The 23080-nt window shown below is 44.3% G+C and overlaps 1 protein-coding gene across 1 annotated transcript; it reads right to left on the bottom strand.

Annotated features, from left to right (window-relative positions):
- Positions 1–1625: 1625 nt before the first annotated feature.
- pnoca (prepronociceptin a) lies at positions 1626–12197 on the bottom strand. The gene is made up of 3 exons (XM_067260818.1): positions 12122–12197; positions 3865–4015; positions 1626–2252 (listed from the first exon to the last, which is right to left on the bottom strand). The coding sequence occupies exons 2-3, from the start codon at positions 3985–3987 to the stop codon at positions 1626–1628; spliced, it is 750 nt and encodes a 249-aa protein (XP_067116919.1). The 5' UTR covers positions 3988–4015; positions 12122–12197.
- Between the last annotated feature and the right edge of the window lie 10883 nt (positions 12198–23080).

Genomic DNA, 23080 nt, shown 5'->3' with positions numbered 1-23080 from the left:
ATTTTAATCATAGTTAAACACAATTTATACAATAAATATGCTTTGTCTGCATACATAAACACTCAAGGTCAATACTCATGACAGAACCGTTTCCTTGAAAGCTATCTAAAGGCAATTTTTTCAGTTAAAAGATTGACTGAAAGAGATATTTGGAATACTGGGATTGGTTGAAACTCACCCATTATCATTAATTGTGATCGATTCTGCTCCAATTCATGGACTGCAATGTTACTGTCAGCCACAAGGGGTGGTATAGGCGTAATAATGAACATGCCCTGAGCCTTGTACCAGTAAAAAGAGTGATGGGGTAGGTGCAATGTAATACTTAGGTGGTACTGGGATGACAACTTAGCCAAATCTTAACTTGTGGTAACCCATCGTAAAATGTACCTTGGTGGAAACTGCTTTGATGTCAGATAGCCATTGCTACCTTGGTGACCAGAATGTTGTGTTCATCATCTTTTCACTGAATGTCCAAGCAACAAAATGATAACAACTTAAAACAACAGAAACTGCTGTTGCATCCTTATGACGAATAAAGGCTAAATGGTTTTGAAAATGATGCAGCTGATAGAACAGCATGAAGCAAGTTTGCCTTTTTTTACTGTTGTTTATTGTCGTCCTGTAAAGTAACAGTATTTGAATGGGATTTTTCAGATCAAATTATACACACTTCATTAATAGTTTATGCTTAATACCTTATCGTTATCAACATGTTATAATTTGCTTGTTCGCTTGTTCGCTTTGGATAAAAGCGTCTGCTAAATGAATAAATGTAAATGTAAATAATTCTCATCTCTGAGAGAATATGTAAGACTGAAGCTGATAGTGATCCATGTGTTTGACTTCATTGTACATATCCATGAGGTTGTGGTCAGGATAGATCATTATCCAAGGTGGCAAATTTTACTTTGAGAGGTGTATTCATGTACATGCATGTGTGTGCGCCCATGTATGTATAAGTATGTGTGCGTGTTCATGTGTGTATGGGGCAGGGTTAAAACAGGGTTGTTTGCAGGTTGCAGGTAATAAGATTGGTTTACAATCCGTCACTCAACATGTCGGGCTACAACTGAGCATCAAAATGTTGCAATGATAGTTTATACTCTAAGTTACCTTATCTCGGAACTACTTCACTCTGGTGACATTGCGACGGTTATCCTGCATGTCGCAGAGACATAAAAAGTACTGAACTTGCCATGGTTATTTGAGAGCAAAGCATCAGGATCCAATACATGAATACACGTTTATGGATATCTTGGTAAATGTAAAATATTAGGCTCGTTAGCAACTCTGTTAATGGATTTCTTACTAGTTTGTAAAGTAACAAATTGTAATATCAATTTGTAGAGGGAATAAAGGCAAGCATGTGTTTAATTATGAATTGTCAAAGTGGAGTGGCAGTACAGTGTTGCAACCCGCTATCGCTATTGGGTATATACTTTTGAATTACAACAATTACATCTTTGAAATCATCCAACAATAGAATGTTGGTGAATCGCCCAAAACTGTTGCACGACATGTCGAGCGATGGGGTATAAAGCAGCCGCAAGTATGTGGTGGTTGAGCCCTGGTCTAGAGCCTGGGCCATGTGTCATGTGTTACAGACAGGGTTATGGGTGGGGCTACACCTCGCTCTGCTGGTTGAAGTCTTCAGACATGCTGTTGTACTCGCTGGCCCGGGTGCTCATCCCCAGGTACTGCTTCAGGAACTCACTGAAGCGTTTCTGGTTGTTCCACTTGCGGGCAGATTTACGAACGCCTATAAACCCTCCATAACGCTTCTGGAACGACCTCCCTGGGTCCATCAACTTCCTGTAACCGTGCTTCCCTTTGAGAAAGCCCCCAAAGCGCTTTGACAGGCTCAGCCCTGCCCCTTCCTGCCCCTCCTCCATTGCATCTTCTCCCTCCTCCACCTCTTCCCCCTCGACTTCCTCCTCAGCCCGGGGCTGCTGCGAGTTGTAGCCAGCGGAGCCTGCAAGCTGATTGTTCCAGCTGTCCAGATCCAGCTGGTCCAGGCCGAGAGCATGGGACACATGGTCGTAACGCTGAAGAGTTGGGCCGTACAGGAGTCCCTCCTCCCCCTGTTCTTCCTCTGCTTCTGGCAGCAGAGCTTCCACCCGCTCCTGTGCTCGTTTTAGCATGGTGCCCCCTAGAGACAGGGAGGGGAACTGTGCTGCCACAGAGGCCTTGCGACAGAGGTCCCAGGTGTATGCTGAAGAGATGCTGCCCTCACACTCCACCACACATACCTAAGAAATGCAAACACAGACAAACACGCATGCAAACACACAGACTGTGTTAAAGCTACATCACAGTATTTGAAAAACAAAAAGCAATTCCATGTTTACATAATGACAAATTTGTGAAGAGTGTGCCCATACCCATAACCCCTAAGGTCTCTGTGGAGTACCTGTGTGAATGCACCCTGGCCTGGTGCAGATGTGGCTTTTAACCCTTGTGCTGCCTTCGGGTCACATGACCAAAGGTTCATAACGAAGCACTGTTGTGTTTACCCAATTTTACCCAATACAAAAACAAAAAATAATTTGACGGTTAAAAGAAAATGCTTCACTTTGTTTTTGTATGCGGTAAAGTTGTCGCAATATGACGGTGGGTCACAATGACTGATGGGTCAGAATGACCCGAAGATAACACAAGGGTTAAAGAAACAGAACATAAAAACTCTGGGAAAGAGAAAGACAGAGAAAGCAACAACAAATTAAACCTCTTTACTTCCTTTTACCCTCATCTGTAAAACTCTCAGTGGAGATGTTTCAGTGTGTCAGAATTGAAATGGACACCACTTTCACAGCTAACCTTATCTCTGACTGCATTTCTTCCAGCTCAAGGACAAGCACCAAGCCAGAGAACTCTGTACGCAGGAGTGTGTGCCTGTATGTGCTTGTGTGTATGATGCCAAGCCCAGACTAGTCGACCAGTAGACGTCACAGCTGCTTTAGTTTTGATACCAAAGAAAGGGATGATGAGTTAACTGTATTATTTTATTATATTCTTAGCCATTACCCTCCTTCAAGGGGATGGTCAGCAAAACGACTGAGTTGAATTTTCTTTTCATAGTCCCGGATGCAAAAGGGAATGACAGCAATACAAACAAACACAGAGCTAAGGAACAAGGAGGGGGGCAATGGGGGGGGGGGTTGTGTGTGTGTTTGGGGGAGGGGGGACATATCTATCCTCAGAAATCAATTAGTCAACACAAATTAAAACTCAAATGCCAGGGGGGTAATATCATGAGTCAGAGAAAGGGCATGAGGTATGAGAAAAGGGCGAGGGAGATAAGGGGAAGAGAAGAGTGTGGTAAAGTGATTAATGGATGGATGTGGAGATGTGGGGGTGAGAGTTTAGAGGCTAGAGAGGGATAGAGACTTTGAGACTAGTGACACTGGTGATAATGTCTCTTTATTGACTCTTACAACTTGAAAGTGAGTGTGTAAATGTGTAATTAGTGTGTGTGTTTGCATGTCCATGTTTTGTATGAGTGTGCACAGCAAAGATAACCCTTATTTGTGACAGCTGATGTCTAACCTGCTGCTCTTTCTTGATTGTCATCTTAAATAGTCTCTGAGCTCATTGGTCATCAACTCAATAATTCTAAATTAGTGTATTAGCTAAAGGGATTTGATTGAATAGTTCTTTCTTTCATGATCTATAACAACATAAGGAGAACTGAGAGGGGGACTGACAGGGCATCGCTGGCCAGGATTCAGACCCAGGTTTGAGTATGTGGTTTTGTGGCCTTAGCTATGGCCTTGAATGGAGCCATGTAGTCAGTATGAAGAGAGAGATGAGAGACTAAGAGAAAGACAGAGAGAATAAGGGCCAAGGGGCAGGTTATCTCACCATGATGTTAAAGTTTAGTTCTTTTGGCAGAAGCTGGGCGCAGGAGAGGCATTCAGCCTGGCAGTTACAGTGCCCAGGCACACAAAGACACAGCAACAGCAGTGCCAACATAGGACTCTTCATAGTGGTGGCACAGCGGAGAGCAGACAACCTGGTGGAAGGAAAGAACAGTATAGGCAGAGGAGAAGAGAGGTAAATTTGAGGTAGATGAGGAGAATACAAAGGTAGGATAGAAATAAGTAAAGGGACCGGATTGGAGAGAGGGGTAGAAGTGAATGTTTTGACTTTTTACCTGCTTACACTATCAAGCAAGGACAGAACAATATATGAGGAGAGTGAGAGGGATGTTGATACCAAGAGAGAGAAAAAATAAGCAGTGAAAGAGAGCCAGACAGACACAGAGATAGAAAATTAGAGAAAGAAAGAGTGGAAAGATTGACATAACAACAGAAAGGCATATAGAAAAACAGTATAGTTCCTCGTCAAGTCTCCGTCCTTGACGTTGAATCAAAGACTTGTGAAATTATCACAAATAACTGGGTCCATGCACCTCATTAACCAAACTCATCATCTCCTTAATGGAACCCTGAAAAAACTTAGAGGGAGGGGCCTATTAGTCAGTTTTAGATTTAGAATTGATTTGAAAGAGATGGGAGATTCACAGACACACATGTAAACAAAAAACAAATGAAGAGGCATGCAGTATTGTATACATAATATCTGTGCGTTTGTGTCTTAATTCATTCATTCAATTAATGTATTTTGATGCTAATGGAACATATACAAACTTTCTTTTGAATGATTTCCTTAGAATGTGTTTTTATTTGTGGTAATTGTTGATTAACTGGATACAACTGAATAGTTATTCACTGGACACTAAACAAGAAAAAGAGGTCTGTTTCATTTAGCTACCTCTTCCTTCCTTTAACTCAGCCGCGGAACAAAGGGCGTCTTGGCGGCTCCTTACACAATCAATACTCTCTCTGAGTGAGACTATTTTTCAGTGCTGTTCAGAGAAATGTAGAGAAAGAGAAGTTGTCTGACTGAATGCTTAGAGAGAGGGGGGGGGGGGGGAGAGAGAGAGATACGGGAGTGAATTTCAAATACAAATGCAGGATGCTCAGGTAGGAAGACAGGATTCTTGAGGTGGGATTGTAAAAAGCATCTTATTAAATGAGATGAATGGTGTCTACTGTCTGCTAGAGTGAGACAGGTCTAAAAGGAGCAAATCTAATTGGTAGGATGTTCCATCATCAGAGAAAAGAAGGTGTTTGATAAGTGGTAGTGCTGGATATTATGGAAAATGTGGGATGTATTGAGAGGCCTGTGTGAGACTTATAGGCCAGTTGCGACACGTGATACCTCAAAGCCTCAAGAATGGCGTGAGAGGTAGAAGCTCTTACACTATGGTTTAGTTCCCCAGCTACTGACTTCACAAAGCTGCATTTTTTCACTGTTATGCTAAGATAATATTGCCTGTTGTGAGACACAAAAAAAACACTTAACCTCACACACATTAGAGAAACTAAATGCAGCATTCTAAACTAGAGAACCATGTGGCCACACAGAAGCTACATTCTGCCTCCATACAGGCATACAGGGGTGAACCCCTGGGGTACAATAAGACGACTAACAGACACACCAGAGGGCTCTGATGACCCAATTACTGGGTTTAATTAACCTGATTTAATTGATTTCATCATAAATGGTTGATTAAGTGATTACAGAAAGGGCCGTCTGCCAAACAAGATCTGCTGCTGGTGGGATGGCGGGATGAGGGGGATGAAATACATTTGCAAATGAAATTGCAAATAAAACAGTTGACAGGTGGAATCTCTGCCTCTGTCTGCCTCAAAGGGAGTTACAGCATGCCTGTTCTAACACACATTCACACACACAAACAGCTGTGACGAATTACAGTTGTTGGAGTGACGTTGTCTGTGTGGTCTACTATCTCTCTCTATGTATCTCTTCATTGTTCTCTCGTTCCTCTCCTCATTACTTGGGTTTTCTCATTATGGAGCGGAAATGTAAAATAAATGCGTCAACTGGAGGAAGAAGAGTCAAAGCCGGATTAGTTACGCATGGTTGAAGTGGAAGCCTGTACTATCTGTCCCATTGGCCACTTTGCTCATCCTAAAAGACCACACACATGTACTACTAATTCAAAAATACAAATGGAAAGCAATTCATTATTCAGTATATTCTGGAATGCAAATCATCATATTCTGTATGGTCATCAACTTAAAATTACTACACTTACTTTGTCATCATATCTCCCAAACTGCTTCTCTTGAGGTCATTCATTGGGACCTAAAATCCTCCCTGTGTCACCAAGGGGCATGTACAGTCGTGGCCATAAGTTTTGGCAATGACAAATGTGTTTTGCAAAGTTTGCTGGTTCAGTATTTGAGGATTTTTTTTTCACAATACTGGAATCACAATAAGGCACATTTCATATTTTGTAAAGCTTTTTTGGGGCGAACATTTTCAATATATGCAAATAGTCCCCTCTTTTACAGCAGTCAATCTGCTCTTAAAATCCAATCATAATGATAGAGTGATTTCACCTGGCTAGAACTAGTTCACACTTTCCCCTGTGCTGATGATATGACTTACTGAAATTATGTTAGCAGTCATTTTATACCAAGGCCCAGCAAGCTTTGCAAACACAAAATGTATGTCGCTCCCAATACTTTTGGCCCCGGCTGTACATAAATCTATCTAAGAGGAAGTGAAACCAAGTCCCTGTAACCAGATGGCCTCACGTGGAACATCTCTGAAGCTTCTTTGCACATTCTTTGGACATCACCAGGAAGTGCTGGCTGAACTTCCTCCGAGTTGCCCATCTCCATGACATGATCACTTTTTGTTGCATGCTCCACTACCAGGAATTATAACTCTCACCTCACTACAACTCAAAACACAGTCCCTTACAAAGTCAAATATAGTCACACACGGTCCTCTTTTATGGTCCATTTAGTTCCACTCTCCAACCTGACGTTGACAAAGAATCTCCATCATTTCCTCCCCCCACTTCTTTCTCTCTCTATTTATCTGTCTAGGACCAATAAAACCTCAGGAGAAGCACCAGTGAGGTGAAGAGAGGAGAGGAGGAGGCCATTACCTCCATTACACATTGGTCACAGACACAACCAGGGCCCTTTGGTTCAGCTCCACGAGTTCAACACAATCCTCTTATTTGCTGCACAATCAATTATTTTGGACTCTTGTCGTTCAATCTTCAAAATTAGTTTTTTCCCCCTTTTTATGTTAATGTATAAAGGATAACAGTTGTCCATTAACCATTTAACAATATAGACAGGATGTTAACTACACACACTCACAAACACACTCTGCCTAGCACACACACTGTACAATGTGGCAATCACTGAGCAATACCGGCATGAGCCACATACAATTTAGGCAGACAACGCAGTCAAGGCAAGTTATTTTCAACTTTAACACAAGTTAAAGTTTGAAAAACAAACAAAATAGGTCTTCCTCTCGGTGGGTAAGTCGTAGAAGTTCTCTAACTCTCCACCATGGTCAACAGTTGTCTGCAACAATAAGGCAGAACAAGGTTTCAAACAATTTCTTGGCTGACATCTGGGTCTCACCCTCTCTCTCGGTACTTGACGCTCTTGTGCAAGTGAACTGGCTCTTTTTTTACTTTGCTGCCTTACCAATGAGCTGATATGTCCCCAGCCATGTCTTTGCTCTGCTGACTGGGACACGGGAACAAAGACACTGTCTGTGCATGCTATCCACGGTACTGACTTGGCTAAGGCCATAACATATACACGGGAAACTCCTCTACCCGCTCCACATACAAACAAACCCCTGACCTAAAACATGGAAGACAGGATCAATGACCAGATGGATGTTTATGAGGTCACTGATTTACTTTGCTTTAAACTTCTTTAATCAATGAGCAGCTGTGGCTTAAACAGGCTTAAATCTTTTTTCACTCCATCCATTTGGGCAGAAGCAAACACATACATTGAGTCAGATCAATACAAATAGATACTGCTCACTGTCAGACCCTATGGATCAGTGACATTAACAAATCCAACAGAGCCCCATACAATTGGGTCTCCAGCATTCTGGAGATGGGCCCTCCTAAGATTGAGCCCAATAACATGCGGATGGATAGGGCTTGCATGGCCAACACGGAACTGTGTATTGTATATCTTAAAGAGTTCAATAAATCCCTTATGTTAACCATACACGTACACGTTCAGTGCTCAATGTCACCTAGCAATTATCCATGCTTATTTTCATTTGAGTGGCTGGAAAGAGAGCCATACCAGAATCCTTGCCTGTCCTTTCAGATTAAGCTTTACAACACTCCTAAAAATCAAGTGTCGGCACACGCAAATGGAAACAGACAAACTGAAATTGAAAACAAAAATGTACCCTCGGCCCTCATTCCACTGAGGTGAAAGTGGGATGCCTCCGTGATGATTAGCCAATAAAGGCTGATGATATTAGTGGGCATGGGTCGTGTCGGGGTAAAGACCAGACATGATGCAGTATGACATGCGTGACGCGTTGTGAGGGATTCTGATAGGAAAGGCATTAGGGGTCTGATACACATTGGCGCTAATCAATATGTCCCTTTATTGATTTGAATTACATTAAGGTGGAACTTTGAAGCAAAGGTGGTTGTAAAAAGTTGATTGTAAAAACGTGTGAGTACAAAGAGGTAAGGGCACACACACAGAAAAACAAACGTACACACAGAAAGCGTTATTTAGTGTCTATTTACCAGGAAGCCCTGGAAGTGGCTGTTTATCAAACATACTGAAGGATAATATACCTAGAAAAGACAGAATCGAAGAAAGGCTGAAGAAGAAAGAGAGAAGGTGGAATACAGATGAAGGTGGACGGAAAAAGAGAAAAGACATGAAGTGGCAGGATATAGACATAAAGAGAGAGATAGAGAAAGGAGTTGGAGACATAGAAAAAGAAGAGAGGAAAACCCCACAGCATGTGTCTATTGTGTCTGGATTATAACATCATTAATCTGATCTAATCTACAAAACCCCCAACAGCTCTTCAATCTCCAGGTGTACAGCAGCCTCATGATCTTTGATCCCTGTTAAAAAAAGACACCTGCTGGGATGTTAGCGGGTAGAGCATGGCAACCATCTCCTTTCACTTCCTCCGTTCTTTTTCCTGAAGAAGTAAGACGCCTTCAGATGAGATGTTTTTTACTGGAATCTTCCTGATCTGTTTTTCAGTAAAGCCTGCTGTTGGTGAACTTGTGAACTCTCTGACAGCCAGAGGCGTAGCCACGTGGTGGCAAGGGGGGGCCACGGCCACCATTGGTCAGAGAATGGCCACCCTGCCACCCCCCCACCCCCCCAACCTCACTTTTTTTTTTACCTTCCTGGACAGAAACGGTATGAAGCTGAAATAAATGCATTAGTATTTTTTTTTATAAAGTTGTCTTATATTGGCATTTGTCACTTATGCTACAAGCCCCATATTCGCAACATGTTGGGCCACGCCCCATCAACAGCGCAAGACACAAACCAACATACCTGCATTCTGACAGCGCTTCAATGGAGACTAGCAGCTAACCACTGGATACCGTTAACTGGTTAACCGAAAACTGCTGCTTTGAGTGATGCAGTGTGTGAGTTTTAAAATAGTAGTTTTTGACAATCAAGTGCCACCCCAAATAAAAGACTGGCCAGAGCTGCCCCCCCCAGAAATAATGTCCTGGCTACGCCCCTGCTGACATCCAATCACACTCCTAAAAGGCCAAAGGAAAATCACAATGTACATCGGCAACTGAAAGCTGGGCCTGTCTGCATGAATTTGACAAAATCTGAATGTTAATTTATATGAGTGTATGATTTATATGAGTGTATGGTACATGGAATGGTAACTTAAAGCTATGGTTACCTACTTAGCCTAGAATAATTCCTCAAGTGGCAACGTATCATAAAATCATACCCCATTGTTGTTCTAAGTAGAGCCCAGAACAAAAAAAGCCCTTTTCTCACATAATTTCCTTTCACATATTTTCTTTTTTGTATGTGTCCCAAATGTTTCATGAATGTGTTTATTCTTTTGTATATCTACTGTGTCCAGGAAACCAAGCAACAACAAAAATGTAATTCCAAAAAGAGCTAGTTAAACTGTCACCCAACTAGTACCAGATAAAGCATGTTTCTTAATCACCCACTGGTTACTCCTATCTCTATCTGTTCCACCATCCTCCCATATGTGCTGCTGTGGAGGAACGCACCAGGAATCTCATCAAAATATGATTTCACAGCTCCCCCAAATCTGAGTCGTGCCGGCCGGGGGAGGCTTTGAATTCTTCTGCCCTGGAGTAGTAGGCACTATCTAATTGTCTTTGCATCACTTTAAATTCAGATTTACACACTGCACCCGTTTAGCTTGTTGCAATGTACCTCTTTTCAGTTTAAAACCGTCTGTTTCAAAATGGCTAACATCTGCATCAGTTAACTAATAACATTTAGAAGAAGAATCCTTGAGAGTTGGAATTAGATACTCAAAAGAAAGTTTAATTGTGCGCTTTATAAAACGTTTGTTTTGATTGATTCCACTCCAAGAAACACGCATCTCTCTTGTGAAAACATAGTGTCTCCACCAGTCCACCAGAACAGGGTTGAACTTGACCCTTAAAGTCCCCCCACAGCTTGTCTTTCTCAAAGGAGACCATATTATTCTAACCTCGGTATAATTCTAATATTTCTTTCCTTTGTCATCTCTCTCCCAGGGGGGACACAATCTGCTTCCAACCTTCCTCTCAGGGAAAGATCCTCTGCTCCTAACCTCTGCCTCTCAGGAGGGAGACCCTTCACACAATAAACTCCCCACTCTACACAGAAATAACCCTCAAATGAAATTCCCCAGGCTTAAGTGATTAGATAAACAGCCTTTTAGAATTAATATGCATACACGTCACTTCAAAGGGAAAGGGAGAAGACAAAGTATTTTGATTTAACTGCAAAAAAACTAGTAATATACTGTAACTACAATGATCATTGTAATGGAGCAATGAATTAAATCCAGAAATTAGTCTGATCCTTGCACTCACCTTGATTGACTTGGGCTGGCTGAATGTTATTCCATGAAGGAAAAACACTATGGCTTTTCTCTCCCATTCATAAAAATACACCTGGTTTTATTCCATTGTGATTTTTAAGCCTTTCTCTGTACATAACTGAGTGAACTATGCGGGTCCATTGACAGAAGTAACAGAGATGAAAGCCTGTGTTGATTTAACCAGTGATGTTCTACTGAGGTTCTGGATCTGCTCTTTCTGCCTCCACACACCTACATACATTGAAAACAATAATCATGTTACAGTACTGAGCCTCAGTGAAGACACATTGATTCCAACATGGAATAAATAGAATGAAAATGAGAAAGATGGGAGCATTACATTCTTGTCCTAGTGGAGACAGAGAAAGACAGAGAGAGCGACCGACAAACAGGATGAAAGGGAAAAAGACAGGAATACTGTATGTAGAAAGAGACAGAGAGACAGAGAGAGAGAGAGAGAGAGAGAGAGAGAGAGAGAGAGAGAGAGAGAGAGAGAGAGAGAGAGAGAGAGAGAGAGAGAAGACAGACAGACAGACAGACAGACAGGAGGGGAAAAAGAGATGAGAGCCACTGAGACAGCAGTTACTCTGGATTTAAGTTCAATCACTCCCGGAAGTCTGTAAACACCTATACTGTAATAATAAACAATTGTTATGTGATCATAAACTACTATAATGTAGTCATGAAAAAATCAAATGTCATGAAAACTGTAATGTAAGTCCCTCAAGGGAAACCTGTTTTGCAAATGTGCTGTCACCCTCTTTGTCACTACCTCTGTCCTGTCTGTCTCTATCCCAGTTACTATCTGTTCAGGCATGGGACAGACAAACTCAAAGTGAAGAGATTATACCTATCTTGCACATTTTAAAAACTACAGTCAAAACTCTGTGTTCCAAGTCCATTGATTCTCTAAAGACAATACAAGGTCAGAGATGCAAAATTTCCACCCCAAGTATGTTTAACCCAGAGGAAAAGAAACGATATGCCAAGGTTCACACAAAATACCCACTCCTCTCTCCATGGACAGTTGCTCACTTCTTTATCATCACTCATGTATTAAAATAAGAATAAATAAAGATATATACATAAAATAATAACTATCACTTTTTACTCATAAGTAATTGAGCAGTAGTGATTTCTATAGTCAGAACCCAACCGGGGGTCTTACCGATGCTTCAGTAGCGGAGCTTGAGGCGTGGCTCCTGGGAGTCTGGGAGGTGTAGGGCAGTGGCTGTATGTGTCCAGTTTTCCTGGTTCTATGGTAGTCTGGTACTCTGTCCCCAGTCTGCTTCATCTATGTAAAGGCTGCTGTTAAGCCTTTTTATAGAGACACACCCCCTCCCTCTCTCTATGGTGCAGCCCCCCTGCATCCCCCTCTTTCAAAACTCCCCCCTTTCATCAGAGAGAGAAAGGGAGGGTTGCAGGGGTCTGAGGGAGGAAGGGAGATGTGTGAGTGAAGCTGTAAAGAGAGAGAGAGGGAGAGAGTGAAGAGAGATATATGTGAGGTGTGAGGGAGGGAAGGAGGGAAGGAGTAAGTGAAAGAGTGGGATGGGATAGGATGAGATGAAATGGGAGAGAGGAAGGGGGAGAAGGAGTAAGAGGAGGAAAGAGGAAGAAGTAAGAGGGAGGAAGTAAGAGGGAGGAAACAAGTGTACAGTATTAAATGGAGCAGGAGCAACAGTGTGTAGAGGCGGATGGAGCAGGTAGAGCCTAATACATCCTACGTCAGACATCACACATCCTGCGCACTATCAGGCTAAAAATACACCGGAAGTTCCTAGTTTGTGGTTACGATCATCACCCCAAGACCTTTTTCCATAGACCCCCCCCCGACACTGTGCCTCACTCCACCTCCACCCCCACCCCCCCTCTCTCTCTCTCCAAGCTTCTGTACCCATGTTTAGTTCTTCGTCTGTCCCTTCCTCTGTCCATTCCTCCATGTCACGCCATCTTTCGATCCATTCTTTCATCCTTCCATCCCTCGTAAGGGTCTCACTCACCCAAGACACCTCCAGAATGGAGAGACCATGAAGGATGAAAACAGAACTGGTACTTTCTCTTCCTCCTTTCTCTCTTTCAATCTCTCTTTCTAACTATTCTGTTTACTTTCAAAACATGACATTGTGACATGACACAGCACTCTCCTCTTCATCTCCTTGTGTTATCTTTAAACCCTGGTCTGAATCAATGAGCCAATCCATAAATCGTTCATGCTTATCTGAGACCACTCTCGATGCTTGAGACAAAAAAAACTCTCATTATATTCATCCGGTGCAGAGAAGATCTGAGAGGAGGAACACACAACAACAACATCCATCAGCCCATCAGAATCAGGCCTCGATAGAAGAGTCTAATTTAGACTGATACAGCCTCTTTACAATCCCACTTCAGAATCAAAGAAAGGTTTGCTCAATATCTCCAATATCCCCTGTACACAGACGCACACTTATGCAAGGTCCCATTAGCCCGGTCAAATCTGACCTATTTCGGATCTGAACCGAACACACGTCATCATGCATGTTGACAGGTGATTGGCCTTGCAATACATTTTGTGCACACCTGGCTAGTCTGGGAATAAGATTATCTCATTTTTATCCAATTAAAACACTTTTAGGCTGTTGCCATTCTTGTTTGTCTCATAGACAAACCACTCACCCCTCTGACCTCTGAGTCTCAATGACTGAAAAACAGTAACAGAAAACTAAATTCTGAAGTCTGCACTGGGAGGTAAATGTTAATATGTAGAGGTTTTCAACAAGAGTGCAGACACAAGAACAAGAATGTTTCAGTTCTGTGGAGAGCACCAAATGTCTCTCTTCAGAGAATCTAAAATCCCATGGAGACATAAGCCATCTATCCTTCATTCAACTCAACTTCTGGAAGGCTGTGTGTGTTACAGCAATGCTTGTTGCATTCTATCTCCCTGTGTCAACAAAGGCAGTCTTAAATTGGCTTCTTTAAAAAGAATAGGCTACTGCAGGCCTCCAGTGTTTACTCTAGGGCCGACAATTTAGAACCGTAAAGGTTCCGGGGCAGGGCCTGACAGGGTCTGCACTATTGTTTCCACCAGGGTTTGCTGTGCTGCATAGGGATGCTCCAATCGCTCTGAGAAAGGAGTAGGAATGAAATCCAAGAAATTAACTTTCATTTCATGTTTTTTAAATCACAAACAATATATTACTTTCTTTAAAATCCAAATATTTTAAGCAACAAATTAGAACATGTTGATAAATTAAGTTCATTAAACTCGATGAAAATGTATCAACATATGACCCACGCAGCGCACACACAGTCTAAAAGATAAGAAATGGGTCAACGCAAAAAAGAATTAGGAAAAAATTTCCACTAGCCTTTTTGTAATTCTACCAAGTACAACACAAAGTTTTATGTATCAGTGTATTATAATTATAGTGGCCTCTGTTGTTCACCGCTGCTGTGCGGATGACTGTGAAGTAGATTTTGTTAAGCTAGTAATAGTTCAATCAAAACACTCACGTATTAGATTTGACCATTTATTGATACCATTATATGGACATTGACTTTGGTGGAGTGGATGATCTAAGGGAAGCACTCCCTGCCTCCTCGATGCAACACATACATGACATATGAGGCAGGGAGCAATAGAGATATAATCCCCCTGATGGATAGAACATACAGACAGCAAGGGGGAGAAGGGGATGGTGGAGGGTGGCAGCAGCAGCACTGATCATACAACAACCAGGGTGAGTGTGTGCGTATCCGCGCGGCTTTTAATGCCGCCTTATCGGACGTGGCCCAATGGGTTTGCGCTGCTAACACTGGTATAGTAATGGGCGGATGACGCGCATTGCCCGATTGCCATGCCTGAACTAACTCCGCTTATTACAGTAAGTAATACAGTAATCAGGAGTTCACCCAACAAAATGAATGGTAAATGTTACCTCCTTTTTTCTTAGTTTTTACTGTGTAGGCTGAGAGCATATATTATTCCAAACCTCTTTTTTTGCATCAACATGTTGTCAAAAAGAGGAGGGCACCTGCACCATGATGCACCCATGGACCTGTAATGATCAATTTTAAGTAATATAATATTATTTTGGATAAAACAGAACAGAGGCAACACATGAAAACAGTCAAAATGTGTTATAAAAATCCTTCCTGTCAAAATTACATAAATTCATGGAGAAATGCTTGTTTTTTTCCTACATCTACTAAAGACATTAGCCAGTATAGACCATTTGCTTTTATTTTATCAGCCAGCCCAAAGCAGCCGGCAAGTGAAAGTTGATTCTTCAAAGGGCCTTCTCTTCTATAGTGGTCATATGAGCCCGCATTTCCACCGCAGGAACAATACCCTAGAAATAAGAAATGAGCATAGCAAGTTCAGGCATGGCACTCGGGCAGCGCGCGCCATATCACCCATCGCCGTGTTCTCAGCCCATAGGCTTAGCTTGATAGGCGGCGCTATAAAGTCGCACACATGCACGCACACGCGTCCTCGATTACCTTTGTGTTCTGCGCTGCTGCCATTGCTGGTCGCGCCCCGTTCTCTGTGTTGTGTTGGCCTGTCTATCGTTCGCGTTTCCCTGTCTGTCTCTTCGGACCCGGACGGCGTGTGTGTGTGTTTTGGGGATCTGGAGGAATGTTTCGAGCTGCTTCCTGATGGTTCTCCGTCCGAGGAGCCCCGAACCAGTCGTCCGCTGTTGGCCCAATGTTGAATATCAATTGCAATGGTTGTCGCTATGCTGATTGCAATAGGTATCTGCATGCTGCAGTTAGCCTGCGGGGGACGCTTCCCCGATCTGGGCCCTCGTCAAAAGGGCAAGTGAATACCGACAACCCCTTGTGAAAGTCTGTTCAGTGTGCGCTGGCGTGGTAACAGTTTCTGTTTGGTTGACATTCGGCTGCCACAGCAGTCCGCGCATCTTCGACAAGCTGTCGGGAGTGCCGTGTTGGTTTTTGTTGAACGAGCGATCTGCACTGAATGATTTTAATAGCGTTTTTCCGTGTTTACTGCACAACTACTGTAGTGTCCGCTCCGAGACACGGGTGCTTCGTGCTAAGTCGACACCCTGCTCGATAGTGTTTCTCACGGGTTTCTACTGTACAGTGAATATGTCTACATGCCCCTCTAGAGGCGCTACTTCTATCCGTCTTGCGATTTCACAATGCATGTCCAATTTCATAAAGGGAAGTGGGATGTTCTCTATTATACGGAGTAGGGCCTACTTCAACTGATGTGACGTGTAAAGGCACCCCCATTGTGATGGTCTAAACTAACTACCTTTGTCCCCTCTCCTTCATGCGCCGGTACCTGCTGTACCATCCCGGGGCGACACCTGATGAGCCCCTGTTTACCAGTGACGCAGCCGGCAAGGCCACAACCAGATCGTGCTCACGCAACGCCACAGAGTTCTGTGTGAGCGCTGTGGCCTGTCCCGGGAGCTGCATACGGCGCATTCCTTCCGGATCGGCTGCTTCTGGTGTCCACGTCTTCCACGACGCGCTGGACGTCGTGGAAGCGCAGAACTCATGAGCACTTAAGATCAGAGACTGACTGTGTGTCGGGCAATGTTTTCAACTGGTACACAAGAGGCTTGCATTGGGATAATGCCCAGCGACTATCTACTCTAGGCATAGCGCTCAAGCTGAGCAGGCATAGCGCTCCAGCTGAGCAGACATAGCACTCAAGCTGAGCAGGCATAGCGCTCCAGCTGAGCAGGCATAGCACTCCAGCTGAGCAGACATAACGCTCAAGCTGAGCAGGCATAGCGCTCAAGCTGAGCAGGCATAGTACTCCAGCTGAGCAGGCCTCCAAGCTGAGCAGGCGCTCAAGAAGCTGAGCAAGTGCTCAAGAAGCTGAGCAGGCGCTCAGGAAGCTGAGCAAGCGCTCAAGAAGCTGAGCAGGCGCTCAGGAAGCTGAGCAGGCGCTCAGGAAGCTGAGCAGGCGCTCAGGAAACCGAGCAGGCGCTCGAGAAGGCGCTCAAGCTGAGCAGGCCTCCAAGCTGAGCAGGCGCTCAAGAAGCCGAGCAGGCGCTCACGAAGCCGAGCAGGCGCTCAAGAAGAAGCCGAGCAGGCGCTCAAGAAGAAGCCGAGCAGGCGCTCAAGAAGAAGCCGAGAAGGCGCTCAAGAAGAAGCCGAGCAGGCCCTCAAGAAGAAGCCGAGCAGGCGCTCAAGAAGAAGCCGAGCAGGCGCTCAAGAAGAAGCCGAGCAGGCGCTCAGGAAGAAGCCGAGCAGGCGCTCAGGAAGCCGAGCAGGCGCTCAGGAAGCCGAGCAGGCCTCCAAGCTGAGCAGGCGCTCAAGCTGAGCGGGTCTGAGACCTCCGGTGACCAATGTGGTCCGCATGTATCCTGTGGTTGGGTGGCTTCATACATTGCAATGTTACTATGTCTCTTCGGATCTCCATGCAGCCGTGGTGATCCGCTGACACATTTGTCTCACACATAGCCGTAGTCATCGTAATGATGGCATGACCTGGGCATCCAGAAAACACCTTGTTTTGTCGCTAGTAACAGTGGGATGTCATGTGGTCCTCCTGAGGCTCAGGAGGAGCGATGCTCCGCTCTACACATAGTATAGACTGGCGGAATGTCGGTGTTTTGGGAATTTAACTTGTTGCTCCCTGCCTCATGTCATGCATGCTGCAGTGAAGGCAGGGAGCGCTTCCACATGTACATCCATTCAGAATCAGAATCAGAATCAGAAAGGGATTTATTCGCCATGAAAGTTTGCACAGACAAGGAATTTGCTTTGGCAGGAAGGTGCATACAATAAACATATACCTAAAATTTAAATATGTGGACTAACTATACTAATGGTACATAAACTAGCAGTACTAAGTGGGATAAGAATAGAATTAAATATACAATAAAATATAAGTTGCCGTAAATTACAATATAAAAATACAAAAATACAAATATTAAAAAAAATACAAATGTACAAGATACCATGTTGTGGTGCAGTGCAAAAGCAGAGTGTTTTAAGCAATAAGTTATTTGAGTCAGTGTGGTCCCTTGGCCTTGTTGAAGAGGCCAACAGCGGAAGGGAAGAAACTGTTTTTGTGGCGTGAGGTATTGGTCCTGATAGACCGCAGCCTTCTGCCGGAGGGGAGTGACTGAAACAGGGAGTGTCCAGGGTGGGAGGAGTCGGCCACAATCTTCCTCGCTCGCCTCAGGGTCCTCGAGGTGTGCAGGTCCTCGAGGGTAGGCAGATTGCAGCCAATCACCTTCTCAGCAGTACGGATGATACGCTGCAGTCTGCTCTTGTCCTTGGCAGTGGCAGCAGCGTACCAGACGGTGATGGAGGAGGTGAGGATGGACTCAATGATGGCTGAGTAGAAGTGCACCATCATTGTCTTTGGCAGGTTGAACTTCTTCAGCTGCCGAAGGAAGTACATCCTCTGTTGTGATTCAGCTCCCTCTTGATGAGGGAGCTGATGTTCAGTTCCCACTTGAGGTCCTGGGAGAGGATAGTGCCCAGGAAGCGGAAGGACTCCACAGTGTTGACTGGGGAGTCACACAGGGTGATGGGGGTGAGTGGGGCAGTGTTCCTCCTGAAGTCCACAACCATCTCCACTGTCTTAAGAGCATTGAGCTCTAAGTTGTTCTGGCTGCACCAGGTCACCAGGTTGGCCGCTTCCCACCTATAGTCAGACTCGTCTCCACCAGAGATGAGCCCAATAAGGGTGGTGTCGTCCGCAAACTTCAGGAGTTTGACGGACGGATGACTGGAGGTGCAACTGTTGGTGTACAGGGAGAAGAGCAGAGGAGAAAGGACGCAGCCCTGAGGTGATCCGGTGCTGATGGACCGGGAGTCAGAGACTTGTGTTCCCAGCTTAACGCACTGCTTCCTGTCAGACAGGAAGTCTGTGATCCACCTGCAGGTGGAATCAGGCACGTTCAGCTGGGAGAGCTTGTCCTGAAGCAGGGCAGGGATGATGGTATTGAAGGCAGAGCTGAAGTCCACAAACAGGATCCTGGCATAGGATGCTGGGGAGTCCAGGTGCTGTAGGGTGAAGTGGAGGGCCATGTTAACTGCATTGTCCACAGACCTGTTGGCTCTGTAGGCAAACTGCAGGGGGTCCAGTAGAGGGTCAGTGATGGATTTAAGGTGTGCCAGCACCAGGCGCTCGAAAGACTTCATTACCACAGAGGTCAGGGCGACGGGTCTGTAGTCATTATGTCCTGTTGGCCTTGGCTTTTTGGGCACAGGGATGATGGTGGAGGACTTGAGACAGGCTGGCACATGGCATGTCTCAAGGGAGGTGTTAAAGATGTAGGTGAACACCGGAGACAGCTGGTCAGCGCAGTGCTTGAGGGTGGCTGGAGAGACAGAGTCCGGCCCAGCTGCTTTGCGGGGATTCTGCCTCTTGAAATGTCTGTTAACTTCACCCTCCTGAATGGAGAGAGTCGTCACTGTAGAGGGGGGGAGGTGGGAGGCCTCCTGGGTGGGAAGGGGTAGTTCAAGACTGTCCAATTGTCTTTCAAATCTGCAGTAGAACTCATTCAGGTCGTTGGCCAGGCGGGAGTCGTTAGTGGAGTGGGGGGCTCTGGGCTTGTAGTTGGTAATTTACCTGAGCCCTCTCCAGACAGAAGCAGAGTCGTATTGCAGAGAATTGGTGTTTTAGCCTCTCTGAGTACAGTCGTTTAGCCTCCCTCACCGCCTTGCTAAACCTGTTCTTCGACTCCTTGAAACTGTCTTTGTCCCCACTCCTAAACGCGGCCTCTTTCTCTGACCTCAACCTTCTGAGTTTAGCTGTAAACCAGGGTTTGTCGTTGTTGTAGCTTACCCTGGTGCGTGTTGGTATACAGCAGTCCTCACAGAAGCTGATGTATGATGTCACAGCCTCTGTGAGCTCATCCAGACTATTGGTAGCAGTCGTGAACATGTCCCAGTCAGTGCAGTCCAAGCACGCCTGCAGATCCTCCATAGCTTCACTGGTCCACTGTTTTGATGTCCTCACAGCAGGCTTACAGCGCTTTAGCTTCTGCCTGTATGCAGGAATCAGGTGGACCATGGCGTGGTCAGAGTGACCCAGTGCTGCTCGGGGGACCGCATGGTATGCTTTGCTGATTGTAGAGTAGCAGTGATCCAAGGTGTTTCCTTCTCTGGTAGGGCATTTGATGAATTGTCTATATTTTGGGAGTTCTTGAGTGAGATTGCATTTGTTAAAGTCGCCTAGCACAATAACCAAGGAATCCGGATTTTCATGCTCCACACTCAGTATCTGGCTGGCGAGCACACGTTGAGCCTCATTGACGCTAGCCTGCGGAGGCATGTAGACGCCAACCAGAATGAATGATGCAAACTCTCGTGGCGAGTAAAAAGATCTACAGTTAATAAAAAATGATTCCAGATCAGGAGAACAGTGCTGCGGAATCAATGTCACATCTTCACACCAGCCACTGTTAATGTAAAAACAAATACCACCGCCTTTCGTTTTGCCAGAGAGCACAGGGTTACGATCCGCTCTCAGCAGTTTGAAACCTGCTAGCTGTAGCGCAGAGTCTGGGATCAGTTCACTCAGCCATGTCTCCGTAAAGCACAAAACGGAAGATGAATGAAAGTCTCTGTTTTTCCACACCAGTAGCTGAAGTTTATCCAGTTTGTTGCTCAGTGATCGCACGTTGGAGAGAAATATCCCCGGTAACGCTGTGCGTGCCCCACGCCGACGGAGTCGCACCAGAGCACCGGCTCGTTTGCCTCTCCTACGGCGCTTCGCTGCTAGGACAAAGCCGAGGGTGGCTTTGACTATAATTCCCACTAATTCCGCCGCTGGAAGCAGAAAAGTGGGAAATAAATCCACAGGAGTTGTAGTCCTGATGTTTAGAAGTACTTCTCTAGTTAGAGAACCCCGGAAATCTTGGCAGAACACTGTATTAACAGACAAAACAAGACAAAAAAGAGCGCACCTAACGACCGAGGCAGCCATCATCGGCGCCATCTTGGATCATGATGTTAAACCATTTGTCATGTGTATGAATAAATGGTGAAATCAATCACGCGAGTGTCTTGACTGAACTAGATGTATATATAATCGGACTAATTTGCCTAATCTCCTGGAGAAAGTTTCTGCGGTGGAAGCGTGGGCTCATATGGCACTTTTACACTGCATGGTACCGGCTCAAGCTTGTTTTTAATTAACCCCTTTCATTTCTAATACCCAATCACTATTTGATTGATTATTTCCATGATTATAATGATCTAAGCAATAGGCAGCAAGGCCAATTAAGAAGCAGATATCATACGAGAATGCTGACAAACTGCTTACGACAATCAGTGCCATAAGTAGGCTACTGTACATTGGCCCATGCATAGTATATATTTGACTGGATTGTTAGAAATATATGGAACTCACCACATATGTTGGTCTTTGTGCTTTGTGTTTTAAGTAAGCAACCTTAATTTGATTATGATTGGAGAATTGTGTAGTTGCCAACTCAAGACGATAGATGCATTATCCTCCGTTTAATGTACAGCAGAAAGATAAGCTACTAAATCTGCAAGGCGTGTGGTCTATTAAAGTACACACAACATGATGAGTGGTGGTGGGGAATATATTATACATAATGTTTTGTTGTTACTATTATGATGATGATTATTATTGCTCGTATTACTACTGTTACTGTTAAAGCCATTGTTGTACTGTTAAGAGATTTAATGTTGCATAACTATGAAAATATTGTGGTTATAAGATTTAATGTATTCATCTTTGTCTTTGTTTCAGATAAACATGTCTACAATCTATGCTCATGTCACTAAACATAATATCATAATAATGTTTGTTATGTCATAAACGTAATAACTTTCATTACAAAATTGTAAAATGTGCTTAAAACTCTAAACAGCCTTCTTCTTTGTATGTGTGCCACCATGTGCAAAACCAGCTACTTTACTCAGTTGTTGCCGAAACTGTTAAAGAATCTAACAAGATCTTATTCTCCCTGTACCAGGTCAGCACCAGGTAAATCAGCGATTGGCTAATAATGTACCCTTTTGTGCTTGTGCCCTTTAGTTAAGTTCCTGACAACTTTTCTTGATGTAAACAAAAAAATGGGGTGCTAGTTTCCCTATAAAGAGTTTAGTTTTTTAACTGGAGTCAAAAGAATAAAAATACCGGAAAAAGCAGGGTGCCCAGGGATGCCATGTTCTCAGTTTTCTAGTCAAATTGGGCTACTTCGAAAACAGTGGTGCAGGTGAAAATGTATTGGTCACGGGTGGCGTGTTTTTGGGCTACATGCGGCCGCCACATTTCTGCCCTGTGGTGTCCTGCGCTGGGAGAGAGGGAAACAGCACGGATGGGGAAAGTGTGTGGGGAGAGTTCAGAGTTCATAACCTACACACACTTCCTTTAATAAAGTTTCTCCTCACTTTCATAAAGTAATTGTTGCTCTGTGTCTCTGTTCTGTGGTGATAGGAAGCGTCATGATTAAATTATTTGTTGTAATGAACTGCTGAAAATTTTTGCTGGACCTGGACATTTTTGCTGGACCTGGAAACCCTGAGGGTGCCAAAACTTTGCTTATTTGACAGGCAGGCAGTTCATCTCTTTTCATCTTTGCTTCATTATGAGATAGTGATTGAGGTAAGAAGTCATCTAACAAGCCTGTCCTGAAATTCCCAACTTCCAGGCCCCACCCACACATGGACAGGCTGATAGAGAAGACACATGATGCCTGTCTTCCTATGTCACTCTCTCCACAGACATACAGCCAAGCAGGTAGATAAGAAGTCAGGCAGAAAGATACATATAGTGGCTAGCTGCTGTTGATATATGGACAAGAGGTCAATAACCTATTACTCTGCTTGTTCTCTCTTTCTCTCTCTTTTTTCTCTCTCACTCACATACACACTTGCTCTATCCATCTTCTTCTAAGTATTTTCTTCCTCCACTCTCATTTCTTCTTTTTACTAGTCTCTCTCCTGTCCTAAAATTTTCTTTTCGTCAATCGCTGCTTCATTACGGTTGAGGAAGGAGAATTCAAAATATGTATTTCATCCTGAGGTGCCCAAGCGCCCGTGGGTGGGCGCGCCTGTGGGTAATAGAGAAGAAACGTTCTACGGAGATTGATCTAACTATCAGTTCTACTGGAGTTACAGTTCTGAATCACCAGGGGCCTCATGTATAAAGGATTGCGCAGCTTTCATA

The sequence above is a fragment of the Osmerus mordax genome, chromosome 22, assembly GCF_038355195.1.
Source record: "Osmerus mordax isolate fOsmMor3 chromosome 22, fOsmMor3.pri, whole genome shotgun sequence".
NCBI classification, from domain to species: Eukaryota; Metazoa; Chordata; class Actinopteri; order Osmeriformes; family Osmeridae; genus Osmerus; species Osmerus mordax.
The sequence above is the reverse complement of the archived record's forward strand: the minus strand, read 5'-3'. Positions and strand labels throughout refer to the sequence as shown.

Bases quoted from the DNA above. Each gene is read 5' to 3' on its own strand.
- pnoca (XM_067260818.1), bottom strand. From the start codon at position 3,987: ATGAAGAGTCCTATGTTGGCACTGCTGTTGCTGTGTCTTTGTGTGCCT. The intron at 2,253-3,864 runs GTGAGATAACCT...TGCATTTCTTAG, and splicing joins AACTAAACTTTAACATCATG to GTATGTGTGGTGGAGTGTGA.